Source organism: Semicossyphus pulcher, unplaced genomic scaffold (assembly GCF_022749685.1).
Source record: "Semicossyphus pulcher isolate SPU_LCO1_2020_fin unplaced genomic scaffold, fSemPul1.0.p SCAF_7, whole genome shotgun sequence".
Taxonomy (NCBI): Eukaryota; Metazoa; Chordata; class Actinopteri; order Labriformes; family Labridae; genus Semicossyphus; species Semicossyphus pulcher.
Window position 1 is genome coordinate 22335653 of NW_027211748.1, and position 24073 is coordinate 22359725.

The 24073-nt window shown below is 46.1% G+C and overlaps 1 protein-coding gene across 1 annotated transcript; it reads right to left on the reverse strand.

Annotated features, from left to right (window-relative positions):
• Positions 1-775: 775 nt before the first annotated feature.
• On the reverse strand, positions 776-23853 carry chd8 (chromodomain helicase DNA binding protein 8). Its single transcript, XM_069684765.1, has 39 exons — positions 23801-23853; positions 21674-22683; positions 21187-21492; positions 19431-19544; positions 18838-19337; positions 18596-18707; positions 16780-16986; positions 16590-16658; positions 16444-16499; positions 16236-16353; positions 16055-16138; positions 15822-15959; positions 14658-14779; positions 14110-14353; positions 13854-14030; positions 13557-13700; positions 13357-13455; positions 13099-13258; positions 10908-11118; positions 10610-10805; positions 10293-10466; positions 9911-10201; positions 9573-9793; positions 9279-9481; positions 8902-9058; positions 8714-8803; positions 8509-8612; positions 8223-8346; positions 8023-8098; positions 7648-7919; positions 6130-6362; positions 5375-6031; positions 5183-5289; positions 4843-5064; positions 4663-4758; positions 4464-4577; positions 4258-4359; positions 4061-4165; positions 776-1709 (listed from the first exon to the last, which is right to left on the reverse strand). Exons 2-39 carry the CDS (start codon positions 22580-22582, stop codon positions 1341-1343), a joined length of 7683 nt encoding a protein of 2560 aa, XP_069540866.1. The 5' UTR covers positions 22583-22683; positions 23801-23853; the 3' UTR covers positions 776-1340.
• Positions 23854-24073: the final 220 nt, after the last annotated feature.

A 24073-nucleotide genomic window follows, 5' to 3' on the forward strand; every position in this document is an offset into this window, starting at 1 on the left:
AAGGCAGGACATTAACTCTCGCTAGATTAAATGTAATTTGATTTGGTAGTGTTCCCTTTAAAGATACGAGAGGCAAATTACTTTAGATGCACTCTTTGCAATGCTGTAGAAATTCTCTTCACATCCCGACAGCTACAATAAATGCTCTTAAAACAAGGAGGGGTAAGATCAGATGTCTACGACTGTAGCAGGACTGCACTAAGTCTGTCCAATCATTTCATGAGGACTGAGCACACTGCCTGTCTGCATGCACTCTTATAACCATTAGCAGAGTCTTCCACAAGCTAAATTTAGCAGGCTAGTTGCGCAAGAAAGGTGGAAAGGCTAGTTTGACTCTTTCTCTAATTGCATACGTAAAAAAATGTAGCTTTGCAGGTGTTTTTTTAGTTGCTTAATTCGGCTTTAAGCACTTTGTAAGTGTCCAGATGTTTGTGTACGTGGACATTGCTGCTACTAACCTGTAGTTCGTAATGAATAGGAATAATCTAAACTCCTATGCCTTAAACAATGTAATATAAAACAGTAAACCTCCTTATTAATTCTGCCTGATGCGAGTCACAATAACACACACAAACATGCTTTCACTGTAGATTGCTGTTATTCATTTCACAGATACACTCAGATCATAAAACAAGAATAGTAACTCATTGCCGTCATCTTTGCACCATAGTACACAACTGACCAGCTCTACATTGTACAATACACCCATCCTCCTAGCTTCAGTAACTAATACGCCACTGTTCCCCTCCCTCCCTCTCAACCCCCACCCTCCCATAGAGTGAAAACAATAACAGTACATCCACCCACTGGACCCCCCTTTAGTTCACAGACCCGTCTGGACGCGGAACACATGACCAGACGAGAGCAGGGGATTGTGGGATCTGGATCCGGGCTCTGCTCAGTACACATGTCCAGTTTCATGTAGCGCTAGAGGACCAGCATTGAGGTTCTCAGATAAGAAAAGGGAGTCTGTACAGCAGGAGTCCCCTTTTGGTCATGGCTGGGAATGTGATGGGAAAGAAAAGGATCGGAGGAAGAGGAGGAGAATGACGAGTCGTGAAGTAAGAAAGCTCAGCTTTATGCCATGTTGTCAGAGGTTAGAGAGGAGGGCGAGAAGACGAGGATGAAACATAATTGTGATGAAAAAGAAAAGAGATTGGTGCAAAGCTGCTCCTTTCATGGAAAAACTTCCTATATAAAATAAATGAATAAAAGTAGCAACAAAAAACACAGTCATCCATAATTTGATACATAATATGGTAAAAATAAATGATGAGGAATAACATGATTTATTCTTGAGACAGGGACTAAGTCTGATGTGTTTGAAGAGCGGGGTTCAGTCAATCCTCGGAGCTTGACGAGGAGTCAGAGTCCTTCTGTGCCATGATGACATCGTCTAATAGCGCCTCCTGATCCGAGCTGTCATAGTCACCTTGGGAGAGGCTGTCGCCGCCCTCCATTTTAACGTCAAAGTCTGGACTGGTGAGGAAGTGATGGGAGGTCTCCAGGTCCTCCTCGTCCATCATGTAGGCTCCATCTGACACCAGAGTCTCCTCTGTCTCCTCAACACCGTCCAGGTTGGGGTCCTCGGGCGTGGGCTCTGGAGTGTGGTGATGGTGGTGGTGGTGGTGATGCCGGCGTCGGCTCTTCTTCGGGATGTCTGAGTGCTCGGTCAGCAGTCGGTGGAAGAAGGTCTCTGGCAGGAAGCCCTGTGGGAAAGAGGACACACTGCAGTCATTTACAGGAGAGAGGTCAGGGACAGGGCAGGGAGGGCTCATCCGTTGCGGGCAGCTTTGTTCTCCTGGACGTATAACATCATAAAAATAAACCAGAGAAAGCCAGTGACCTTGACCTTTGACCTCCAAAATCTGATAAATGCATCCTCTACCTCCTTATCTGATGATATTCTCTGTGGGCCTTCCAGAGATATCATCTTCTAAAATAGGACAGGAACGGCCTGAAAGGTTTTCTTTCTAGGACACAGAAACAGATCGACGACTTGCAAGCTGAAAACATAACGCCACCAACCAAGGCCCTCGGCTGTGCAGAGGCATAGACACAGTCTCCCTTCTCTGGTGCTGAGGTAACCATAGTTAAACCGTCTTAAAGAGTTGAGTCAAGGTTGTCAAAATATTATATTGTTTCAAAACGATACTGAATCAGTTTTCAACCCAAAGCTGCCACAAGAAAGAGAGAGAGAGAGAGAGAGTGCAGCTGTGATTGAGCGACATAGACAGGAAGTAAAGAGAGTGAGTGCTGTTAATGTAAATAAAGCAATGAAACAGAGAAATAAGACATTCTTTTCTGATTGTTTTACAGCAGTTACGCTCTAAACAACACAGGTTTCGTTTGTCTGAAGCTGAAGTTGAGCTTCATCCTGCCGACTGTGTCTGTCTGCTCGGCCCTGCGTCACACCTGGAGCTCTGCACAGCAACGACACAGCGGACTGTTCTCATTCATATGTCTACAAAAGCTGTAGCTGTGTAAAGTCCTTTTGGCGTCTCATAAAGATGCAAAAGCTACGATAGCGTCTGTTACAGACAGAGAGCAGAGCAGAGAGACAGCCATGTGACCCTGGTGCCACGTTTTCATTAAGCCTAGTCCCGACCGACTGTTGGCTGTGACACGATGTCCCGAACACGGCAGAATAAGAAGACAATGAGAAAATACAGATAAAGGGCAGATTCTCTGCAGATACAGACACAACTGAGAGGGTTGGCCATATTTTATTTTGGGTCTTAAAAATATCAAATAATAATAAACACGATTATTTAGGAAAATCCTGCTCATTAAGCCTTTCATTACTATAAACAGTATGTCAAATGAGCTGGTGTGTGTTCAGTCACTTTCTGTAACAGCACTGTGCAAGAAAAAAATGAAAACCAGAACATTAGCCAATTTTTGGGACCCAAGAGTTCTTTTTTTGTTGCCGTGGTTTTAAAACGTGCATCGTATCAAAGTTCAAAATTCTGGTATTGTGACAACCCTAGTTTCAATTTTGCAGATCGCAACATCTACATAAAACAAGACGAGGTCAAAACCTAGTATGTGGATGACCGCATCAGGTCAATGTGCGCTTTTGTGGGCAACACTGGAAGCGTGGTGCGTGTGTGACGGCGTGTTCATTTTCATTTTAAATGCATGAAAACAGATGAGAGTCTTCACACTGCTAGCGTGACACGTGCCAAAAATGTAGAGAATACGAGGTTATTCTTTTTCTCGGCCAAAATACACTGTGAAAGTGAATTGTGATGAGTCCTATTGATCTCTGACAGCAACATTAACATCTCTTCCTGTAGTAAAAGTCACAGGCATGGAGAGTAAAGTAGGTCAGCACTTCTGGTATGCTGTTTGAAAGTCAAAGCCCGATCTGGAATTCTGATCCCCTCACAATGCTCAGTGTTTCCCGGGCTGCTGTTGTGGTTTTTAACTTTATTTCTAACTTTTCCAGGAAGTTACTTGATGGATAAAGTCACTCACAGGCTCCATATTGTGGTTCCTGCTTAATTTTCTTTAAAATAAAAACATAGTCATACGTCTCCCGCAGGCCATAAGTATACAGTAAAAATAAATAAGTAACATCATGTCACAGACGTAACGTGGGTGCAATCTCTCCCTCTCTCCCCGTCGCTCGCTCTCTGTCTCTTCATCTCATACGGTTGTTTTCGCTGTGTGTTAATTAAGGTCCCCTTTCTAATGTCAATAAGATCGTTTTCTGTTAAGACCAACCCACTGAAACCTTTAAAACAAAGACCTGAAACTACCCCTGGATATGCGCGCTGTGGACATGGTGAGGACAGCAGACGAGCAGCGGACGAGCAGCCCTGCCTACTCCCCCAAACAAAGTATCCAGAGCCATGTGCGAGAGAGAGTCGCATCAGTGGAGGTCCATATGTCGGTCACATGCAGACCCATGTGTAGGGCTGACCCTGGCGGTCAGCCAAAAAGTCATACAGGCAGCACTTTTCTACTAAAGTTTAGGATTACAGAGCAGCAGATCAAAGAGTAAAGTCTCTTCAAACAGCACCAGAAAGCAACGTATTAAGTCTTGAGTACGTACAGAGTTTCGAACTGAGTCAGACCACTCAGGTGCTACAGCATTATCAGCATTCTCCTCCAGATATTCCCTCAAGTCTTGCAGCATTGGACAGAAAGCAGCTCCGACCTGAAGAGGACAAAGATTTGGATGTTGATTTGCTGGCTGTGTTTTCTCTTGTTAACAAATACAGTGTATGATCTCATTACTGATTGTCTCACCTTCTTTCCTGTCCTCATGTTTATGACTTTGACCTTCTCACTGCCTGTCAGGGCTTTGTCTGCCCTCCTCCTCCTCTTCCTCTTGCTCCTGTTCACAAGAAGCTGAGGGAACAAGATGTGCCAAGTGTTAAAGCAGCAGATTATTTAGACACTTTTCATTGTCAACCCAAGACCAGGGCGTTAATATAAGCAGGGCAGGAATATACCTCCAGCATGTCGCCCTCCACCTCATAATCAGGGTTCTCCTTTAACCAGGTGGGAGGGTCCCTGCGGCGAGGAGTTCGCTCTAGTGGATCGTGGAGTCCATCTTGGTCGGAAAACTAAAAACAAGACAGCGATAATAAAGTTATTTTTTATCCAACTCCTTCTGTGTGATAGAGGAACAAATAAACCTGAGACATGTACCTCTTGGTCCTTGCGCTTCTTGCGGCTGCTGCTCTCTCCTCCTGAGCCGTTAGGCATCAGGGCCTGCTTAGAGAACGTCAGCTTCAGCCCTTCCTCCTGTCGACAGAGAACACTCTTATTAAGCCATGAACTACCAGCTTTACGTTTCAAACGCTGAACAACTGCACGAAAATCTCTCACCTTGAGGAGCTTCACAGTGAACTCTCCATCGTCTCCCTCCGCTCCGGGGCCACCAGGCATGCTGCTGGGTTTGCGGATCAACCGCGTGTACGTCATCTCGTCTCCCGTCAGCTCCGAGCTCGGGTTGAGCTGAGCCTCGGAGACGTATCGCCGCCCCGAGGGCCACTGACCGCTCGCCACCAGCGTACACAGACTGTCCAGACGGTTGATCAACACACGGTCCTGTGAGAGACAAAGAAGGAGCCTCAAGTGTCACTCATTTACAAAGAGATGGATGTGAATAAAAATGTGGTTTAGTTCTTTAATAGTTTACAAGTACATAAACTGAATTATTATTTACCTTGGGCCAATCCACTCTGAGCGGGTCAGGAGGAGGAATACCGTCCTGAGACGTAGTCATAGAGAGTAAACTGTTCTCTTCATCGCCGTCACACAGCTTCATGCCTGCTGAGAACAAAAACAGGAACTCATTCAATTTGTTGCCTTCGTCCCTGCAGTACAAAAACCACTTCCTCTTTAATTACCAACTAACCTCGTTCTGTCTCTTCCTCACTCTCTCCGCTGTCATCGCTGCTGCCTGATCGATCAGACGACGACGAGCCTGAGTCAGAGTCAGAGTCTGAATCCGATCCTCCCTCTCCCTTCCTGCCTCCTGATTTTCCCACCCTGATCTTGCTCCTCTTCAGGCTCCAGCCCGGCCCTTGTGCCTTTCCGTCATGGTGGCTTAACGGTGTACTCTGCAGGACAGCACTGATCTGACCTCCGAGCAGCTGGCCGTCCTCTTCCGCTCCCTCCTCCTTCACCGCGGGCACGTCCTCCTCAGTCTTTGGGGTGCTGAGGGGTATGATGGGCGGCGCCTGCGGTGGAGGTGGAGGAGGCGGGGCTTGTTGATTCAGGATGAAGTCGTCCCGAGCCTGAGTGAAGGTGAACTGTGGGTCTGAGTAGATGGAGAGCTCAGTGCGGCTGACACCGTGCAGCGCGGCGCCCAGCATCAGCTGGCGATCGTGTTCTGGTATGTTCCACCAAGCGGGTAGCTCGGAGCTGGTCGGAGCCAGAGGCAGACGCTCCTCCAGGGAGGTGTGGGGCAGGACTCGCTCTCGGAGGCGGCGCAGGAGGCTGATACGGTAAAGGGTTCGGGAAGCACGCTCCTCTGTGATGGGGGCGACAGCTGAGGAGACCTCTGACGGATCTGAGCAGGAGGAACGAAGACAGATTAAAACATTTAGTTAAAGCAAAGGAAAGAGTAGCTAAGTCGAGTCTATCAGCAGAATATGCAGCAGTAGTTACCTTCACCCCGGCCTGGCCTGAGGTGGCAAACTCTCCGACACATGGCTACAAAAGAGCGGAAGTATCTGCTGAGGCTCTCGTCAGTCTTCTTATCCAGACGAGCGAAGGTTCGGAAGCGGTTCCAGTCGAACTCGGGGTCTCCGGCCTCTTGCAGACCCGTCTCCTTCTTTATCTTCTCCACACCAAAAGTCGACACCACACGGTAGAAGTCACATTCTTCCCTACGAGTCCACCTGGAACAAGAACGACAGAAAACAGTGAATAATTGTGTCCACATTGATACTACAGTGGCATGTTAGTTTACTTTACTTTGACTACACTAATTGTGCCACTTGCAGATGTACCGCAAAATCTGTTGTATAAGACGCACTTTTAATATATGAATATTTTTTCCATCTAAAAAGTGTGCTGCGTCCTATATACCGGTGCGACCAATATACCAGTATAAAATGCAGAGACAAGTATGTTACGGTTTTTTACCCAGATGATGGCGCTATAATCTAGCTAAAGCTTCATCACGGACATGCGACGGATATTTACCTGAATAATACAAACATTTTTAAACGTTAATAAATAAGCACAAAAGTGAAGAACTATACGTCGTCATTTACAGTATACAGATTTGCAGTTCCGTCACCATCCACGCTCGCTTTGCTTACATTTAGGTTTTTTGTTCAAACTTTATTGAATACGACTTCAATATACGAACATTTTGTTTACATTTAGCGGGGGGCCGGACAATAATGTGTATGTCACCAAGATAGCTATGAATTCTGGGTAACTACCAAAGGAAAACAAAGCGAGCACAGACGGAACATGTTTATCTGTAAATGACAACATGTAGTTCACTTATATCACTTTTGTGCTTATTCATTCACATTTTTAGAGACGTTTGTCTTATTCAGTTAAATATTCACACATGATTAACAATAATGTCTTTCTGACTTTTGATGAACACTTTCATGTAAGACACAAATACATGCTGGAGGATGGCTTTTTTTCTTATTACATTTAATGGTGCTTCTGGTTTCCAGGCAACATGTGATGCCATGATAGTGTGTCCCATTCCTTATTTTTATGCAGTTCTCAAACCCTCACAGACTCTCGATTTCACACTATACAGGTGGCTGTATGTAATGCACCAAGACACACTAAAAAATACACCCACACAGGCGAGTTAGAAGAACAAAGTTTGCAAATAAATTTAGTCTAAAACGTTACTAAAATAAGACATTGTACAATGAGCTTTACAATGTCTTAGGAGTAAGTAACAAGGCGTTTTGGTGAGTAACACTAAAACTTTTGATTTACAAAAGGAACCATTTTACAGCTGTTCAAAGAGTAAGATTTAGATGTGAGCATATTTGACAGAAAGAGGAAAACAGCGAAATATTACAGCCAATTAGAAAAAGGCCTCGACTTAAACGCTGACTAGCCAGTAGAAATCTAAAGTATACTCTGAAGTAAGATAATAACTTTCTTTCATTGGAGACAGAAGACACTGTAACACCACCGTACCTCTGCTGGCGCTCCTGCCGTGCGATCTCCTTCAGCTTGCTGGCCTGTTCGCACCGCCTGCGCCTGCGGTCGCCCTTCGCCTCGGCTTCGATCTTCAGCTGCTCCTGCCTGTAGCTGCGCTGGAAAGCTGTGATGAGCCGCCGCAGCCGCGCCGTGAGTGACGAGCTGGAGGGCCAGTCACACGCGCCGCTCTGACTGGATACGTTTTCTACGATCACTGGCCCCACCTTGTCCTCCACGGAGATCTCATCGTCCACGTTCATGGAGTCAGGCTGGAAGGTAAAACAGAGAATCAGTACATGAATCACTATTGTTTAGTTTCAAATAAGAGACAGACAGGATGGATCATTTTAATGTCTTTGCTTGGACTCTTACCTCATCAAAAAGATCTTTGGCGTGTCTTGACGCAGGCTTAAACTCCGGGTCCTCCGAGTACTTATCATAGTCAGCACTGAGGAAAACAAACAAAGCATTAAGAGAGGAAGAGAGACCCAGCGACATGTCCGGTTCACTCTTACTTCTGCGATCAATCTATAAGAGGTTTCATTAGGCTCTGTTAGCGAAGGATCACTCACTCGTCTCCCAGCTCTGCGTCACCAGTGTGCTGCTCAGCGTCAATGGCCTTGTCATCAGGCCGACCGGCTCTCTCCAGGAAGCAGAGGCACGGATCAGCACGCATCGTGGTGTACATTTCATAACCTGGTGACAGAGATGGATAAAGTCAAAAACAATTATCACAAATTGTGCAATGACGAGTTCCAGATGAGAGGCAACTGAGGCAGCTTAAGCAAGAAAGTGTTTTGTATTGAAGCCATAAAAGATCCTCATCTTAAATGTTTGAGCTTATAGAGCGAAACCCACCATGTTTAAATACGCCTGTGAGCAGAGAGCGGTCGGCCTCTCCGTCCCACCATCCTGCAGGAACCTCCTGCTGCTCCATCTCAGGCATCCAGATATCAACATCCCTACAAAAAGATAAAGCATGTCATTCTGGGTTCAAGTGCATCACAGTAAACTTCATTCATTGTGTGCATTTGCTTGATATACAAATGGCAGTGTTAGATACCTGATGTCAGCCCCCTTCAGGACAGAGTCTGAATGTTCGCCGATCACTTCCTGTTTCAGGTAGTAGAGCATACGCACCCTCAGCAACACCCTGCGGTTTGAGAGGAGACGTTTTAGTGTTTGAACATGGATGACATCACTTCAACTTGTCTATACACGTGAAAACACGGCACACTGAGCTCCACTGACTTGTTGCACTGGTGCTTGAGGTGTTTGCGGTAGCTGTCGTCCAGGAGCAGCGTGTCGGGGTTGTACTTGCGGATCCACTCCACCTTCTGAACATCGAACGTGCTCTGAGCCTTTACCCTCTTACCCTTCCTGCCTCTCGGGACAGGGATGGACAGGCCTGGACGGAGGAAATTAATATACAGTTAATGATACATTCAAATAGTTGATAATTCAACAGACAACATTAAACAAAGAGCAGTCTTGAGCATTGAATACATGATAAAGGATAAAGAATGTTACATTTACATATTTTATCCTCCAAACAGACTCACTGATTAACTTCTTTTAGTTTGGGAAAGTTAAAAAACATTTAAAAAGGTTCAGTGTTCAGCTCCTACCAGAGTGGTTGAGTAGTGTTTGGGGTTCGCGCCCGTTCTCTGGCGGAGTGATGAGCTCCCAGATGAAACTCTTGATGTTCTCATCTCCCCGATAGTGGAGCAAACAGAAGACCAGGATGACACGACAGATCGTCTCAACGTCGCGTTCACTGAGGCGACGCTTACATCTGGCGTGGGACAAGATGTCCCTCCAGCGACCCCAGCTTAAGTGAAAAAAAAAGGCAATACAGTGAGAACAAGAACCACAGGAAGGAGTATAAATTGAGTATTTGAACATAAAAACTGTCTGCATACCCGTAGACAAGCAGGTGTTTCTCTACCCGGAAACAGTCAGTGCGTCCGTAACCCCCTCCACTTTGGCGGTCGGAGCGGCGGGAGGCACGCGACTGTCTGGAATTGGCGGGTGGATACTCGTCGTCGCTGTCCAGATCAGACAGGTCGCCACCTTCACCTCGTAAACTGGAGTACTGACGGGTCTGCTTACGGACTCGAGGAGTGTCGATCACGAGTGTGTTCTGTGGGGAGAGAATTAACTTTCAATGACATGTCTCTTTGTACACAAGTCGACATGCAAGAAGAAGAAGAAATGTACATATCAGAAAAGCTACAGTATATAGGGAGTACTGTGTGACCTTTCTGTTGATGGTGTCCATGTCTATGTCGGCTTTCTTGGCCCACTTCTGCCAGAATTCGGGGTCATCGAGGGCGATGTCATTGCGGTTTTCAGACGCCACAAAGCTGGCCTTGGAGAACGTGGAGCCCTTCCCCTCGCTCTCGATAGTGATGGTGGTCGCTCTCCGCTGAAGGATCTGGTCGATGTCCTCCTCGCAGAAGCGGCTGCCTTCATCATTCTCGTCCATGATGGCAGCGTAGGCTCCTTTCCTCAGCAGGTCCTCGATCTCCTTCTTGGAGAACTGCTGGATCTGTGAAAGGTGACGCAGAGAGACATTTAGACAAACTCACTGTTTGACATAAAGACGATAAAATACAGCAAAGACCAGGAGGACTTCTTACTCCATTAACGCTGTCTTTGTCTTTGTTTCCGCTCATGCTCTGCAGGACAGCACGGTCCAGGCCGAGCTTCAGACTTGCTTTATCCAGCATCTCCCTCTCGTAGGAGTTCCTAGTGATCAGACGGTAGACCTTGACCGCCTTAGACTGGCCGATACGATGACACCGTGCTTGTGCCTGAAAGAAGAATTTAAACCGGGGTTAAAAACGCATCCTGAGGCTGCTGGAATAAAGAGAACGGCTCCAAGCTTTGAACATAAAATGTAAAAACATGCAAAGAGAAAAACATGGGACGATTATTTACAATAACAGTCTCGTACCTGCAGGTCATTTTGAGGGTTCCAGTCAGAGTCAAATATCACACATGTGTCGGCAGCAGTGAGGTTGATACCCAGGCCCCCGGCGCGGGTACACAGCAGGAAGACAAAACGGTCTGAGTCAGGTTTGCTGAAGCGGTCGATGGCAGCCTGTCGCAAGTTCCCACGAACTCTGCCATCAATTCGCTCATAAAGGTATCTGTAGAAAATAAGGTACATAAGTTTAATAGTTGTGGCAATATTTTCTCTCCATTCAAAAAACAATCTTCAGTTGTATATAGTCACATCAGGGCCCTCTCACCTCTTGTTGATGAGGTAGTCCTCCAGAATGTCTAAGCAGCGCACCATCTGGGAGAAGATGAGCACTTTGTGGCCGCCAGCCTTCAGGCGAGGCAGCAGCTTGTCCAGCAGCACCAGCTTGCCGGCCGACCGAATGAGGGCCTGCAAATGGAAGTCGGAAGCCAGCGGGTCATACACCTCCCGCAACTCCGCTACGATCTTCTCCTCTGCGCCTGGACAGGAACAGACAGAGGTGAAACGTTAGCACGCTATCCGATGATGCTAGCTTACAACAAGGGAAACGGCACTGATCTACTCGGCAGCCATAAAGTATTTTAATGCAGATTAACTAATTAAATTCTTCATCATCATCAGCTTGAGTAAGGTATCAGGGTCCATTTATGAGTTCCCTTTAATGTTTCTAAATGTGAAACAACTAAAACATGTCATCTGAAACACACAGATTAATTTAAACACTATATGTCACAGCAACTCTTTCCCTGAACTGGAGAATCAGTAGTTTTACTTAAAACGAGCAGAGTGAGCTAATTAAACAACAGAACGCACTACTAAACAGAGAGGTACTACAGAGGCTGACTTATTACCCTCTCCTCTGTTAAAAGACTGAGTTTTTCAACCTGGACCTGAACGCATCCCTACTACATCCCTACATATCGCTGTACCTTGTGTCATGAAGTGCGCATTGAGTGAGTGGTCAAGCAAGTATACGAGAGAGAGAGAGAGCGGCAGAGTGACGGTGAACACGAGCGGAGCAGAGAGACGTTTTGAATGAAGCCCCGGTACGATGCTCAATTTAAGCGGAACTTTCTGAGGCTCAAGTCAGCGCTCCCCAGTGAGCCGGACCTTGTTCTTACCTCCCATATTGACAGACAGCAAAGAGTGACAAGATCAGTTTCTGTATCGCATCGACACACGTTATGCAAATCAATGTTTTTCTTTAATCAACGACTTTGATAAGGCCGACGACTCGCCCAAGCCCAAACCATGACCATGAGAAAACTTGGATTGGACTCTGGATTAGACTTTATACGTGTGATCACTAAGGATGGGGACGAATAATCGAGTACTCGAGAACTCATTGTTGACGTCATTATGCGAGTAATGTTACACTACTCGCACACTGGTGCATGTGTTGTTTGCGGCTAAAGTAGTTTAACTCAGTTACATGCACCATGTCAGCCGTGACAAGGAAAAGTGATGTCTGAAAATACTTTGACAAAAAAGACGACGGTAACGTGCTGTGCAAGATATGTGGTGTTTGTATATCATAGAAATACTAGTTCGATGCTTAACCACACACGCTTAAAGCACAAGGAGAAGCCAGCGGAGACAGACAACAGGCAGTCTCGCATCACATCATTTGCTAGCCCTGTTAGCACACGTCGTTGTGATGATACCAGAGCGGAGAAGATTAGCCTGCTAATAACGAACATGGTGACTGGAGATATGCTCCCATTAAGTGTTGCGGAAGGAGAAGGCTTCCGTGAGCTGATGCCAGTTGTTGAGTCGGAGTACGAGCCACCATCACAACGGACAACAGCTACGAGAGTGAAAAACATGCGAGTTACGTGTGAAGCAGCACAGAACAGAAGTCCATACAGTCCGCTACCGCTGTGACAACAGCTTTAATTGAAGGGTCTGTTAAGGTTGTTCAGTGCTTTTGAAACTGAACCTGCTTTCTATTGTTGGCAATTTATTTACATTAATGTTAAAGTGTTAATGTTCTCTTACAGGCATACAGCCTACTATTTCCGGGCCGGGAGGGCCGTGTCCGACGTATGTTTTTTACAGGGTAAAAAAAAAATATAATTTGCGAGTACTCGACTACTCGTTCATAAGGTAATTAGATTACTCGAATATTGAGATTACTGGAAATGCCTATCCCTAGTAATCACTGGAGGGATCACTGTGAAACTTATCCTTAGGCCCACTACACAAAATGATGATGATACAATGTCTTGTAGCACTTCCAGCAATACTGATTATGTTCTTCTGCCAAGTGAAATGTTCATAATACTTAGACTCGCCCTTCAAATGATCATACGGACAGTATTGGCGTTTCCGCTCAGTCATTAGTAAATGTTTATAAAGATTTCCAACTCATCTTATTTATCACATCTAACATCAGCAAAGAGGAAACATGTAACAACAACACTGCCTGCAGAAGACTGCGAGTTAATGCGATGCATTACCATTAATGAGGTAGGGGTGGTTGCAGCACTTGCGAAGCTCCATCATAGTGTTGAGCAGGTTGGGGACGTTGCTGTTACTGTTCGCCCCCAAACTGAGGAAGCTGAAGTTCCTCTCCAGGATGGCCCGGTAGTACTTCTTCTGGACATCCGTCAACTCAACCTGAGAGACGAGACAATCAAAACGTTGTCTTCTTTCTGTCAGTGACATCTCCTAACACAACGCACAGTTTCAGTGGGAAATCTGCCGTTTATTCTAACCTCAATGATGGTTTCCTGTTTGGGTGCCAAGTTCTTCTCAACATCCTCTTTGAGCCTTCGTAGCATCATCGGTTTCAAGATGGCCTGCAGCTTTTGAACCTGTGCATTGGACGATAACATTAAAATGTGCAGATGTACAAGGCAAGGGCGCTGAGATGCATTTGTGAGTTTTAGTGCTGAAGTGAGTGTTTGTTTCACACCTGTTCCTCTGTTTTGAGGTCTCCAAAGTCTCGGAGGAATTCAGTCTCAGAGGGGAACTGAGCAGGCTCCAGGAAGTGAAGCAGGCTGAAGAGTTCCTCCACCGTGTTCTGGAGAGGAGTGCCCGTCAGCAACACCTTGTGTTCCTGAGAGAAACCACAGAATACAACTTGAGTAGAGGGGCAGGACCAAGTACTCATAAGGCAGGGAAGGAAGGAAAATTATGATGTATAAGACTTATAAAAGACGGCGACACAGAAGGAGCAGGAGGATGAAACATTCAGCCGTGTTCCTCTCACCAGATCCAGCATCTTCAAACTGTCCAACAGCTTGCAGTTTCTATTCTTGAGTCTGTGAGCTTCATCGATGATCACACAGCGCCAGGAGATCTCCCTCAGCTCCGGGCAGTCAGACAAGATCATCTCAAAGGTGGTGATGAGGGCGTCGAACTTGTACGCACCTGGGATCAAGTGCTCCTGTTGACAGAATAACACGTTTCGTTAGACACAGTGAACACCAGTTGAGTTAATCACCAACAGTCGAACAATCCTCCACCTTATCGTCCTTGCAGTACATCTCATACTGCTGGATCATCTGTCTGCTGGCCAGGCTGCCGTGGTAGACGATGGCGTTCATGTCGGTCCACGTGGAGAACTCCCTCTCCCAGTTAGTGATAGTGGAGAGCGGAGCAATGACCAGGAAGGGGCCTTGGATGTTAGCGGAGTAAACCTCAGACAGCAGCGCGATGGACTGGATGGTCTTTCCTAAACCCATCTCGTCTGCGAGGATACAGTTCTGCCTGAGAGACGAGAAGCAGGTGAAGCAATTAACAAACAGCATTTCAAAATGACTACTGTAAAGAAGCATCAGAGGAGCAGCCCCGCCTACTCCGCAAACAAGGTGTCCAGAGCCATATAGACAGAGAGTCGCGCCAGTGGCGGTCCAATATGCTCCATGATCCGCCATTGTGATGTCGCATCTCTCTCTCTCTCTCTCTCTCTACGGCTCTGTGAGTACTGTCACTCACTCACTCAGTCACATACAGACCCGTGTGTAGGGCTGACCCCGGCAGTCAGCCAAAAACATGCCTGTGTGATAAATACCTGTTGTACCAGTTGAAGAGCAGCCAGTTGACTCCTTCCAGCTGATACTCGCGGAGTATGTTTCCATTCTTGTACTCTCTCGTCTCCTCCAGCTTCTTCCATGACGCAGCGGCCGGCCGAGGCTGAGGAGAGGAGAAAGGAGAGAGGAGAAAGGTATGAAAATACGAGAAGCCGTGATGACACCAGAAACATAACTATGCTGTTGATGATTCAAAGGTTCCTGCTGTTTATGACGCAACTTTTCCATTAATGTTTAATTCTGTAAAAGTTTAGTTGAACTGCTGTGTCTCCAGGTTGAGAATGAGAGTCTTGAGTCATGTTAGGCCATGCTAGCATGTTTACAAAGATTCAACTCAACTTCAACAGTCTGCTTCAGGAGCAGTCTGTAGCTGTCTGTCATGGGGGATATATGGTATCGTCTCTCTACCTGTCCATCTTGTGATGCGTTAACGGGTGCTGAAACTCGCAGAGACAGCTACGCAGCGAGGCAGCAAGATGAGCAGAGGACAGACGTGGGGTAGCGACGAGGAAATAGAAATATGGGCTGACCAAACAATTTCAAAAATGCTTGTGGAAACGCACAAAAACACAGACGTGTTCAATGGCAAACTAAAGGAGAATGAACTGATCGATCTGTGGAACGATGCCGGTTAAAAGTGAAAAAAACTCAAACAACAAAACATTAAAGTCTGCGATCGTGTTGAGTGCGATTGATCAGTGTGCTCTCTCTCTTTAGTCTGGCCAATCAGAGAGCAGTTTCCTCGCGCATCTAAAGTTTTGGTCCATTGGTAAAAGCGTCCGTGTGAACACAAACCGAACTTGCAAACAAATGCAACATTGGAACAATTTGGTTTTTGATTTGGATCAAACAAACGGACTTTAGGTGTGAAAGCACCCTTAGAATTGAAGAGGGCACTCACACAGGGCACAGTGTGTCTAAACTGTTTTATGGTCTTGCACATAACGCCCTGCTTTCCATTGTAAGAAGAAGAGCTGCTGCAACATCATATTCATTTGTATTCCCTCGATAGGTTCAGTCCATTTTCACTGTATCTTCTCCTTTCTGTTGCACACCTTGAGACGAGTATAAAATCTTCTTTATGACCAAATTCGGAGTGTGTGTAAAAACATATGATTAAAAATAAACTCCACTCGACTGCTCACCGTTCTCTTCAGGCGAGGTTGTCGGTTTGCGATTTTGCCAAATTCTTCAACCTTGCCCTCGTCCACGTCCTCCTTCAGCTCCCAGGTGGCGTCTTCGTAAGGCAGCGAGCACCACTTCACCAAGTAGTAGATAACAGGCTGAAGAGAGAAGAGCGAAAGCAAGTATTAGTATGAGCGTCAAAAAAAAGAAGAGAGGGACGTATTTCAGCCGTTAAAGTGATCTGCTCTCTCACCTCGCCGTTGTCCTTGTCGACGCTGTGAGAAACGTCCAGGATGCGGTCCACCTCTACGTAGTCGGGGTTAAAAGGCTCCTCCTCCTGCAGAGAAGCACAGAGTCGGTGTGGACAAAGTTAGCGTTGAAGCAGCCGAGCTTCATCCTAAAATAAGAGGTTTCTGCAGCTGCCTGAAACGTACCTCCTGGAAGAGGTGCCTCATCTGTGCATGTTTGGTCTTGAACCTCTTGATCTTCTGGTGGATCCTCTTATCTTTCTCCAGCTGCTCCAAACTGGCCCACTCACAGTGTAAGTACGAACTGAGAACAAGAGACGACAGTTTTACTCAACAATGAACAAAAATAGTCAAGAACATAAGCAAAGTTATTTGTTGAAATATAGAAACGTACTAGTTTTTGTATTTGACAAAGAACTCCTCCACAGTGGTGTACTGGCCCTGGGTCACCTTTAAGAGAACAGGGTTGGATGATTCTCAAAATTACATTAAATTAAATTAAATAAAAAATTGTAGCAGAAGAAAATTGAGTTGACTTACATCCTTCTTCGTTAACCTCATGGAGAGAACTTTGTCTACGATGGCAGCATCTTCCTCACTCGGGTTTTCCTGTAAGAATAAAGAATAAAGCCTTAAATACCTCTGAACCTTCAACCCTCTTAAATCCAACACTGCAAATACACTTTTAGCAACATCAAAAAGGATTATGAGAATCCTTTCCACATCTCACCACAAAGAACTGCATGCTGGGCTGTCCATCTACATCCAGCTCCATTTCCTGTTTAAGCTGCGCTGCTGTCCCTCCACTGATGGAGGCCACAGCCGCCGCCGTCGTAGTAACGTCTACGTCTTCCTGCTCGTCCTCGTCGTCTGTTATCTTGATGTCCAGGTCCTCTGTGTACTTCTTCCTCTTCACCACGCGATTGGAGCGCCTCTGCTGGCCCAAAGGGGAAAGGTGTAAGTTCAACGCGTCGAGCAAAATGTTCAAACAGAAACCCACAACATCAAACGCATGTAGATTAAAAACACAGAACAAGAAACACTTAGTTACTCCGTTCAGGCCGGACACCGCTGGGGTTCATCTGAGGTCTGCATTAATCTACATTTTAACATCGGCAAGAGTGACATTCTGGCTCGCTCATCCACATTATCGCACATGATTTCTAACACTTAGCATGTGCTAGAAAGTAAACAAGCATATACCAGCCGTCTCACAGGGACGCAACAAAGGTAAGTTCACACAAGCTTCTAGTCTTTTTGTTGAGCTAAAAATGTTTTGACTGCACGAAATAGGGCTGCAACATATTGGACAAAAAAAGATTGCGATTTCTTTCTGCAACATAAAAATATAAAGGAAGTTGTTCCAATCATACAATTTATTATTTGGGACTTTAAGTCTATTTTCCTCCAATCTTGGATCCCATCAGTCTGACGACAATTTAGCCTCTGGGGACAAGGGTGAACATGCCGCACATGTAGCCAGCAGTTAGCGATAAACAACTTCCAGTCAAGACTTCCTTCCTTACAGAAAATGAAACCGTTTTTCTTGTGATTTACTTTAATTAAGGGGTCACTGAAATTTCAACATCATGATGCAGATTGGTAAAAAGTAAAAATGAAGCTTTGTCAGGTCTGTCCTCAAGAGGAGAAGAAAAAAAGAGGAAGAAAAGGTCAGATTGATGTGATGCATTTAAGGAAGTCCGGAAATCTGAATGCTGAACGGCTTTCGTGACACAGTGTCAAGGGAATTTATCTCAAGTTGAATTTTTGATCTAGAACGGTTTGCTAGCTGTTAGCATGAAGACGTCTGTTTATAGAGATTAATAAGAAGCTAAATTATCATCAGATGGCGCTGATTACGTTCCGCCTGCTTTGGCTTTCCACACGGACTGTTACTCCTGCATACGCAGCAGCCTGTTCGATATCACTCAGACTACAAGCGTACTACAGACGGAAACCAGAACACTTGCCTTCCCTAAAGTCCACGTCCCTGCCTACAGATCGTACATTTCAATGTTGAATCTGTAAATACAGATTAATTTTCCTCAAACACAAACCCACACTTGGTTCAGCAACTCTGACGCTTGCATGGAAAGTAGAGCGTGCAGGTGAAGTGATACATTTCTTCACAAACAGACTTGTGTGTCTCAGTTGTCTCATTTTATGTCATCTACAATTTTAAATGTCTGTTCAATCTGCGCGTGCAGCCCAGTAACTGTAACTTTTTGAAACAAAAGCTCACCAACTCCTACTTCATGTCGACTCACACAACACTACAGCGTACGTGCGCTGCAGGTGTAGCCGCTGTAAGTAAACACATCCGCTCCTTGACGTGTTAAGATAATTTGCTTCACATCGAACACCGTGCAATGTAACTATTGCACACTCCCACATCACAAATGCGATGGTCATATATCGTGCAGCCCAATCGCACAAGTCAGAATACATGCAGGGCTGAAGAGCGGGACTGAAAACACATTGAGCAGTGACAGAGCCGTCTGAAAAGTGTGCAGATCTTGTTTGCGTGACCATGTTTGTGTTTGTACCGTAATCAGATCCTCCTCCAGTGCAGCAGGTGAGGCTGGGCTCATCTCACCGTCTGAGTGATCGGAGGACGCGTTCCTCTTTCTCTTCTTTGCTCCCACTAGAGTTATAGTGCTGCAGGAAGGTGGAAGAGACCGAATGAAGCAGCAGCAAACACACACATACACTAGCGGTTATCTCCTGCCTAACATACAGATATCAGTTAGAGTGAAGTGATCGATCACCTCCTCCTCACGGCACTTACTTTGTCTTAATCTTGCTTTTGCTCTTGTTCCCTGCTCCTGGTATCACCGTGCCTCCAGCCACTGTTGGTCCTCCCGGGGTCTTTACTTTGCCCTTTTTGTCGGCCCCTCCTGCGGATTTGGGCGTCGTTGCTCCAGCTACGGGACTTTTCTTCTTGCTTCCCCCTCCGCTGCTCTTCTTCTTTGCAGATGTCACAATGGTGACAGTGCCTCCCGTTTCCGGGGAGGTCTGTGTGGATGGAAGCTCGTCCTGGTTCAGGACTCGGGGCAGGTTCTTCTCGCCGCGCGCTTTGGCCCGGGCTATAGCTTCAGCCACGATGCGGTTTGCTTTCTCCTGCTTGCACAGGATCTCCACTCGTCGCACGGAGGCAGGCTCGCCGGGCGCCTTGGTGATGCGGATGGCCTGGGACGGAGTGGTGGTTGTTGTGGAGGGGCCTGCAGACGACGTGTTGATGACCTTCACCACAGAGACTGTGCCGCCGGCCGTGGTTACTGAGCTTGTCTGTGTTGTGTAGAAGACATATTATATAAGAAACACCGAGCCTCACTTTATTGTATATAAAATAATAATTTCCATGCACATCTGGAGGCCTACCTGTGGCTGCAGGAGCATTTTGAGTGGCACCGCAACTCTCTGTCCTCCTTGGCCCTGTGAGATCTGCAACACCTGTGGGCTGCCGGCGTTTCCAGCTCCTGACACCAGCTGGTACTGTGAGAGTGAAAGAACAAACAGGTCAAGTCAAAAGCCCTTTGACAAGACGTACATGCACAACCCAACAAGCCCACGTCAGGTAAGAGGTACGACAGAAAAACAGTTGCAGAGTTTGTGTGTTTATGTTCAGAGAATCAGAGAATCTGGCTGAATTTTAAAGAGCGCTCAGACTAAGTGTGAAATCTGCTTGTTTGGCTTCTTCTCAGCAGTCAGAGAAGAGCAGTTTTCTTTGTGATCAGGAATAAAAATATTCTAGACTTGACAGCTTTTGAGTTCTAAAGTGTTGGGCTAATTGTTTCTCTATGCGTCCAAACTGTGCCACGCTAGGCTTAATAGATCCTGTACCTTTGCCAAAATACTGATATGATGCTTCAGGTTGCAGATACGGCCACGGCAAAACAAAACTGCAACAGTTAATAATAGCAGCTGAAGATGTAAACCTGTACCTTAATGGATGTGATCAATTAGCAATTTTAGAAACTACATTTTGTAGGATATTTAACCTTTAAAGAGACAACAGTCAAATTCTTCTGCTAGACACAAATAAAGCAATAACATTAGTACTAATGGATACTAGTTAGCAGAGACGATGTGGGAATGTTCGTCATTTGGACTGATCTGTTCTAAAGGAAGACATAGAACTTAAGTGGTGTGCTGAGCAGTACGAGTAAGATTAAAGCGAGGGAAGGCGACAAACCAGCGAGAGTAAAGTAGACTTTGAAGGTACCCAATTAAAAGAAATGTAAAAGCACATTAAGGTTACGGTTGGGTCAAGCAAAAATACAACTCGATATTCACTGGGAACTATTCGACTATTACTCGAAAAGATCGTCCCCACGCGCACAAACTGTGTCGACGTTCAGGAGTGAGAGAGAGGCAGGTTTCCTTTTTCACAACTCTGACATGAAAATAAAACCAACAAAGTCTGTACTGCAACAACTCCTATAAAACATACGTTAAACTCTCCACCTTCCCTGTATAATACACAGACATGGATCGTTTCTCTTACGGTGAGAATCAGCCTCACTTATGATGTGCTAGTTTTACCTGGCAAAGTTTCCACTTGTCCTCTTTTCGTTTCTTCCACAAAGAACTCTTTTTTTATTTTTCTCCAGTTCCTAATCTCACAGCACCGCATCCGTTTTACAAGCACCTGGCGCTGATGTTTTCTTCTTCTCTTGTTATTTAATGGCGGTTAGCAAACAGCTTTCAGATGCGAAACAGTCACCGTCTTGCAATAGTACCTGAGTACAACCAGGCGCCGGTAAAAACAGTGGAAAGAATCTATTTTTAAGATGAGATAGTCCGGATATTATTTTGTTAAAGCTTTTGATTTTAGATTTCAGTCGGAATTAAAACATAATTTCAACAAATAAAATAAACGCTACAAACATTAATCCCTACCCTTTCAATTTAGTCACAGAGAAAGTTCTGATGTGATAGCTGGGGGAATTTTGCAGGCCACTAACAAGTAATAAGGAGCCATTTGAAATAACTGTGTCAAATTCATTTCTGTGAAGAGAAACACTATCACCAAAAAACCCATCAGAGCTCTGAGTAATAAACAAGAAGAGAGGAAAAACAAGAAACATGTACTGCAGTAAAACACTAATCTGATTAATTCTGAACTCTCTCCTACCTTAACTCCTCCTTGTTGGTTGGGCTGCTGCTGCACCTGCAGCTGAATCGTGAGGACTTTGGGCTGCCCTCCTGCCTGGCCTGCAGCCCGAGCCTGGGTCAGGGCTGCGAGCTGGCTTCCCTGGAGCACCAGTTTGCCTCCGGGGAGCTGGCCCAGCACCAGTCTAGCTGGGGTCTGCTGCTGTTGGCCTGCCTGAACCTGCTGAACTTGAGTCACCTGTTGCTGGGTTGCAACAGCTTGACCTGCTGTCACAGCGGCCTGGGAGGGCTGCTGAAGCACCAGGGTGATGCGCTTTGCTTCTCCACCCTAGAATCAGAAACACAGAATGATACTCATTAAGATGCTGAGGAAAGAGAAAAACCTGAAAACACAGCTTGTGAAACTCAGCAGCAATGAGCAAATCATAAAACCAGTCATAGCGTCACCGGCTGTGTGCAGCTCTCAGTGTGACATCTTGCTCTTGTGCAGAAGATTCGGAGGTTCTTACCTGCGTTTGGGCCGCCATGGCTGGCTGAAGCTGCACCTGACCCTGAGTCTGGACCTGGATCTGTGCAGTCTGGGCTTGGACTTGAGTCTGGCCAATCTGTGCTTGGGCTGGGATCTGCACCTGAACCTGCTGGCCTTGCGAGGTAAGCAGCATCTGCTTCACTGGTCCGTTGGGGGACTGAAGCAGCCTTTGCACCCCCGCAGCACCCACCTTGACTTGAGCTTGTCCTGGGCTCGCCTGATTCAAGACCGTCCCCCCCTGCAGTATGGACATGCCGGGTTTAAGCGGAGTGCCAGACAGCACACGGATGACCTTTCCAGTGGTCTGACCTGCAGCTCCTGATACAGTCTGCAGCACCTGGGCCTGACCCTGGGGACCTTTGAGAATCACAATCTTCCCTCCAGCCTGCTGTGTGATGGCGGCTAACTGCTGAGGGGTGAGCTGGTGGGTAATCTGTGTGAGCTGCTGCGTGGCGGCCGTGGTGGTGATGGTGGGGCTGGAAACAGTCAGAGGTGAACTCAGCAGGACAGTGCTACTGTGGGCCACGCTGGTATTGCTAGCAATGGGTATGGTGGTCTGGGCCTGGATCTGAGGTACAGTATCAACAGGGACAGAGGCTACAGCGGGAGCTGCTGCTATGGAAACAGTCTGAGCAGTCACCACTGGCACTGGCTGCTGTGTGGGGACTTGAATGGGGGCAGGGTCAGGGATGGCGGGAGCTGCTACAGGAACATTAAGGCTCGTGTTGACCGTGAGCTCGGGCTCGGCCGGAGGGTCCACTTGGCCCAAGGCCAGCTTCAGTGCCTCCTCCACAGGGTCCGAGGAGCCCTGAGTGAAGGAGTCATCCGGTAGGGCGTCCAGGTTGAACAGGGGCGTGTCCTCAAAGAGGTCCATGATTGGATCTGCCATCTTGCCCACTCCACACAGGGAGACGGGCACAGCGTTAGAAGAACTCCGAGATGGAAGCTAAATAGTTGAAGTCCAGTTCTTCTCAACTTTTAAATGAAGAGCTGGAAAAAGATAGAAAATCACATGTCAGTGAAGCACAAGTAACTGACGTTGGCATTATTTACACAAATGTTAAACTGCTTATTATATAGCCAGAACTGGTTTCAAACCTGTATACACCAACTGCAACTTAGTGTGCCTCATTCAATGATGAGTGTATGCGAGTTTGAAAGTACAAAGAGAGCACAAAGCAAAAATGAGGCAAAAAAAGCGGTCCTGTCATTTCTGGTCCTTGTTTCTCTTTCAGTTTCCCATGTTTTCTCTGTTCCCATTCAGATAAAAAACAAAACTTAATTAATTATAAGTTTATTTCTTAATGCACAAAAGATTGGTTAATAACAAAAAACTCTGTAGCAACAAACGTAACATTTAAATTCTGCGGAGTTGTGTCTGAATTGATCAACTTTACTGTAAGTTATGTGCCTCAAACCATCTAACAATTTGATAACTATTAAGTTAATATATAAAAGTTTAAATGACTTAATGACTATCACTGGATTATTCAAAGATATTGTTTGTGAGTCAACATCTAACTCGTGGCCAACGTGTCCAGAAAACGGGCTCAATGTGACAATAAACGGGTCGGAAAAACACTAAAACACTTCAATCAGGGAGTTTTCATTGTAATATACAAAGTTAGACGACCCAGTAAAGATAGTGTGAATGAAAATAGTTAGTAGGGAAGTCAGACGTGGAGGGTACTGATGCTGGAGGGATGGATGCTCCTCTGCTGTGTGTTGCAGTCTTTTCTCTCAAACCCGTCTGCTAGCATTAGCTCGACCGCCACCAAGATGTGCCTGTTACAAAACCGTGTGTGCCTCCGAAAACATATTTAAGCTTAAAAATACGGTAAATTGTATGTTTGCAACCGATACATCGCTTCTCTGTCATTTACTACCTACCATTCAGTCCACCGGACTCCTTCAATCTCATCAACAAACCGGACCAAACCAAAGCAACGTGCCACAATAACCATTGCCCCTCAACGTTCAGACACGGGTTAGGCCGCAATACTGTTTCGCTTGGTCTGCGTCTAATTTTCGGCGAAAATACCTGAAAATATCCATCATATCCACTGCCCTAACTCTCGCAGTAATAATTTCGGGGTGCTAAATTTACCTTTGCATCGACACACATGGCTTTCTCCGTCTCACAACACTGTACGATTACAGGAAACGGCCAGGGAAGAGCAGGAACTAACATTCTTGCCAGAGAGAGCGTAGAAAGCGTGCCCCTCGGATGCTATCAGACTCTGATTGGTCCATTTCCTCCTAAGCCGGCAGCATGCGGCTACTTGATTGGCTTTGCGAGCTTTCCGTCACATGAGCGTCCGCTTCTGGGCGGGATGAGAGCCATAGTTAGGTTGCGAAAACAATAAATGCGGCCTAGCTT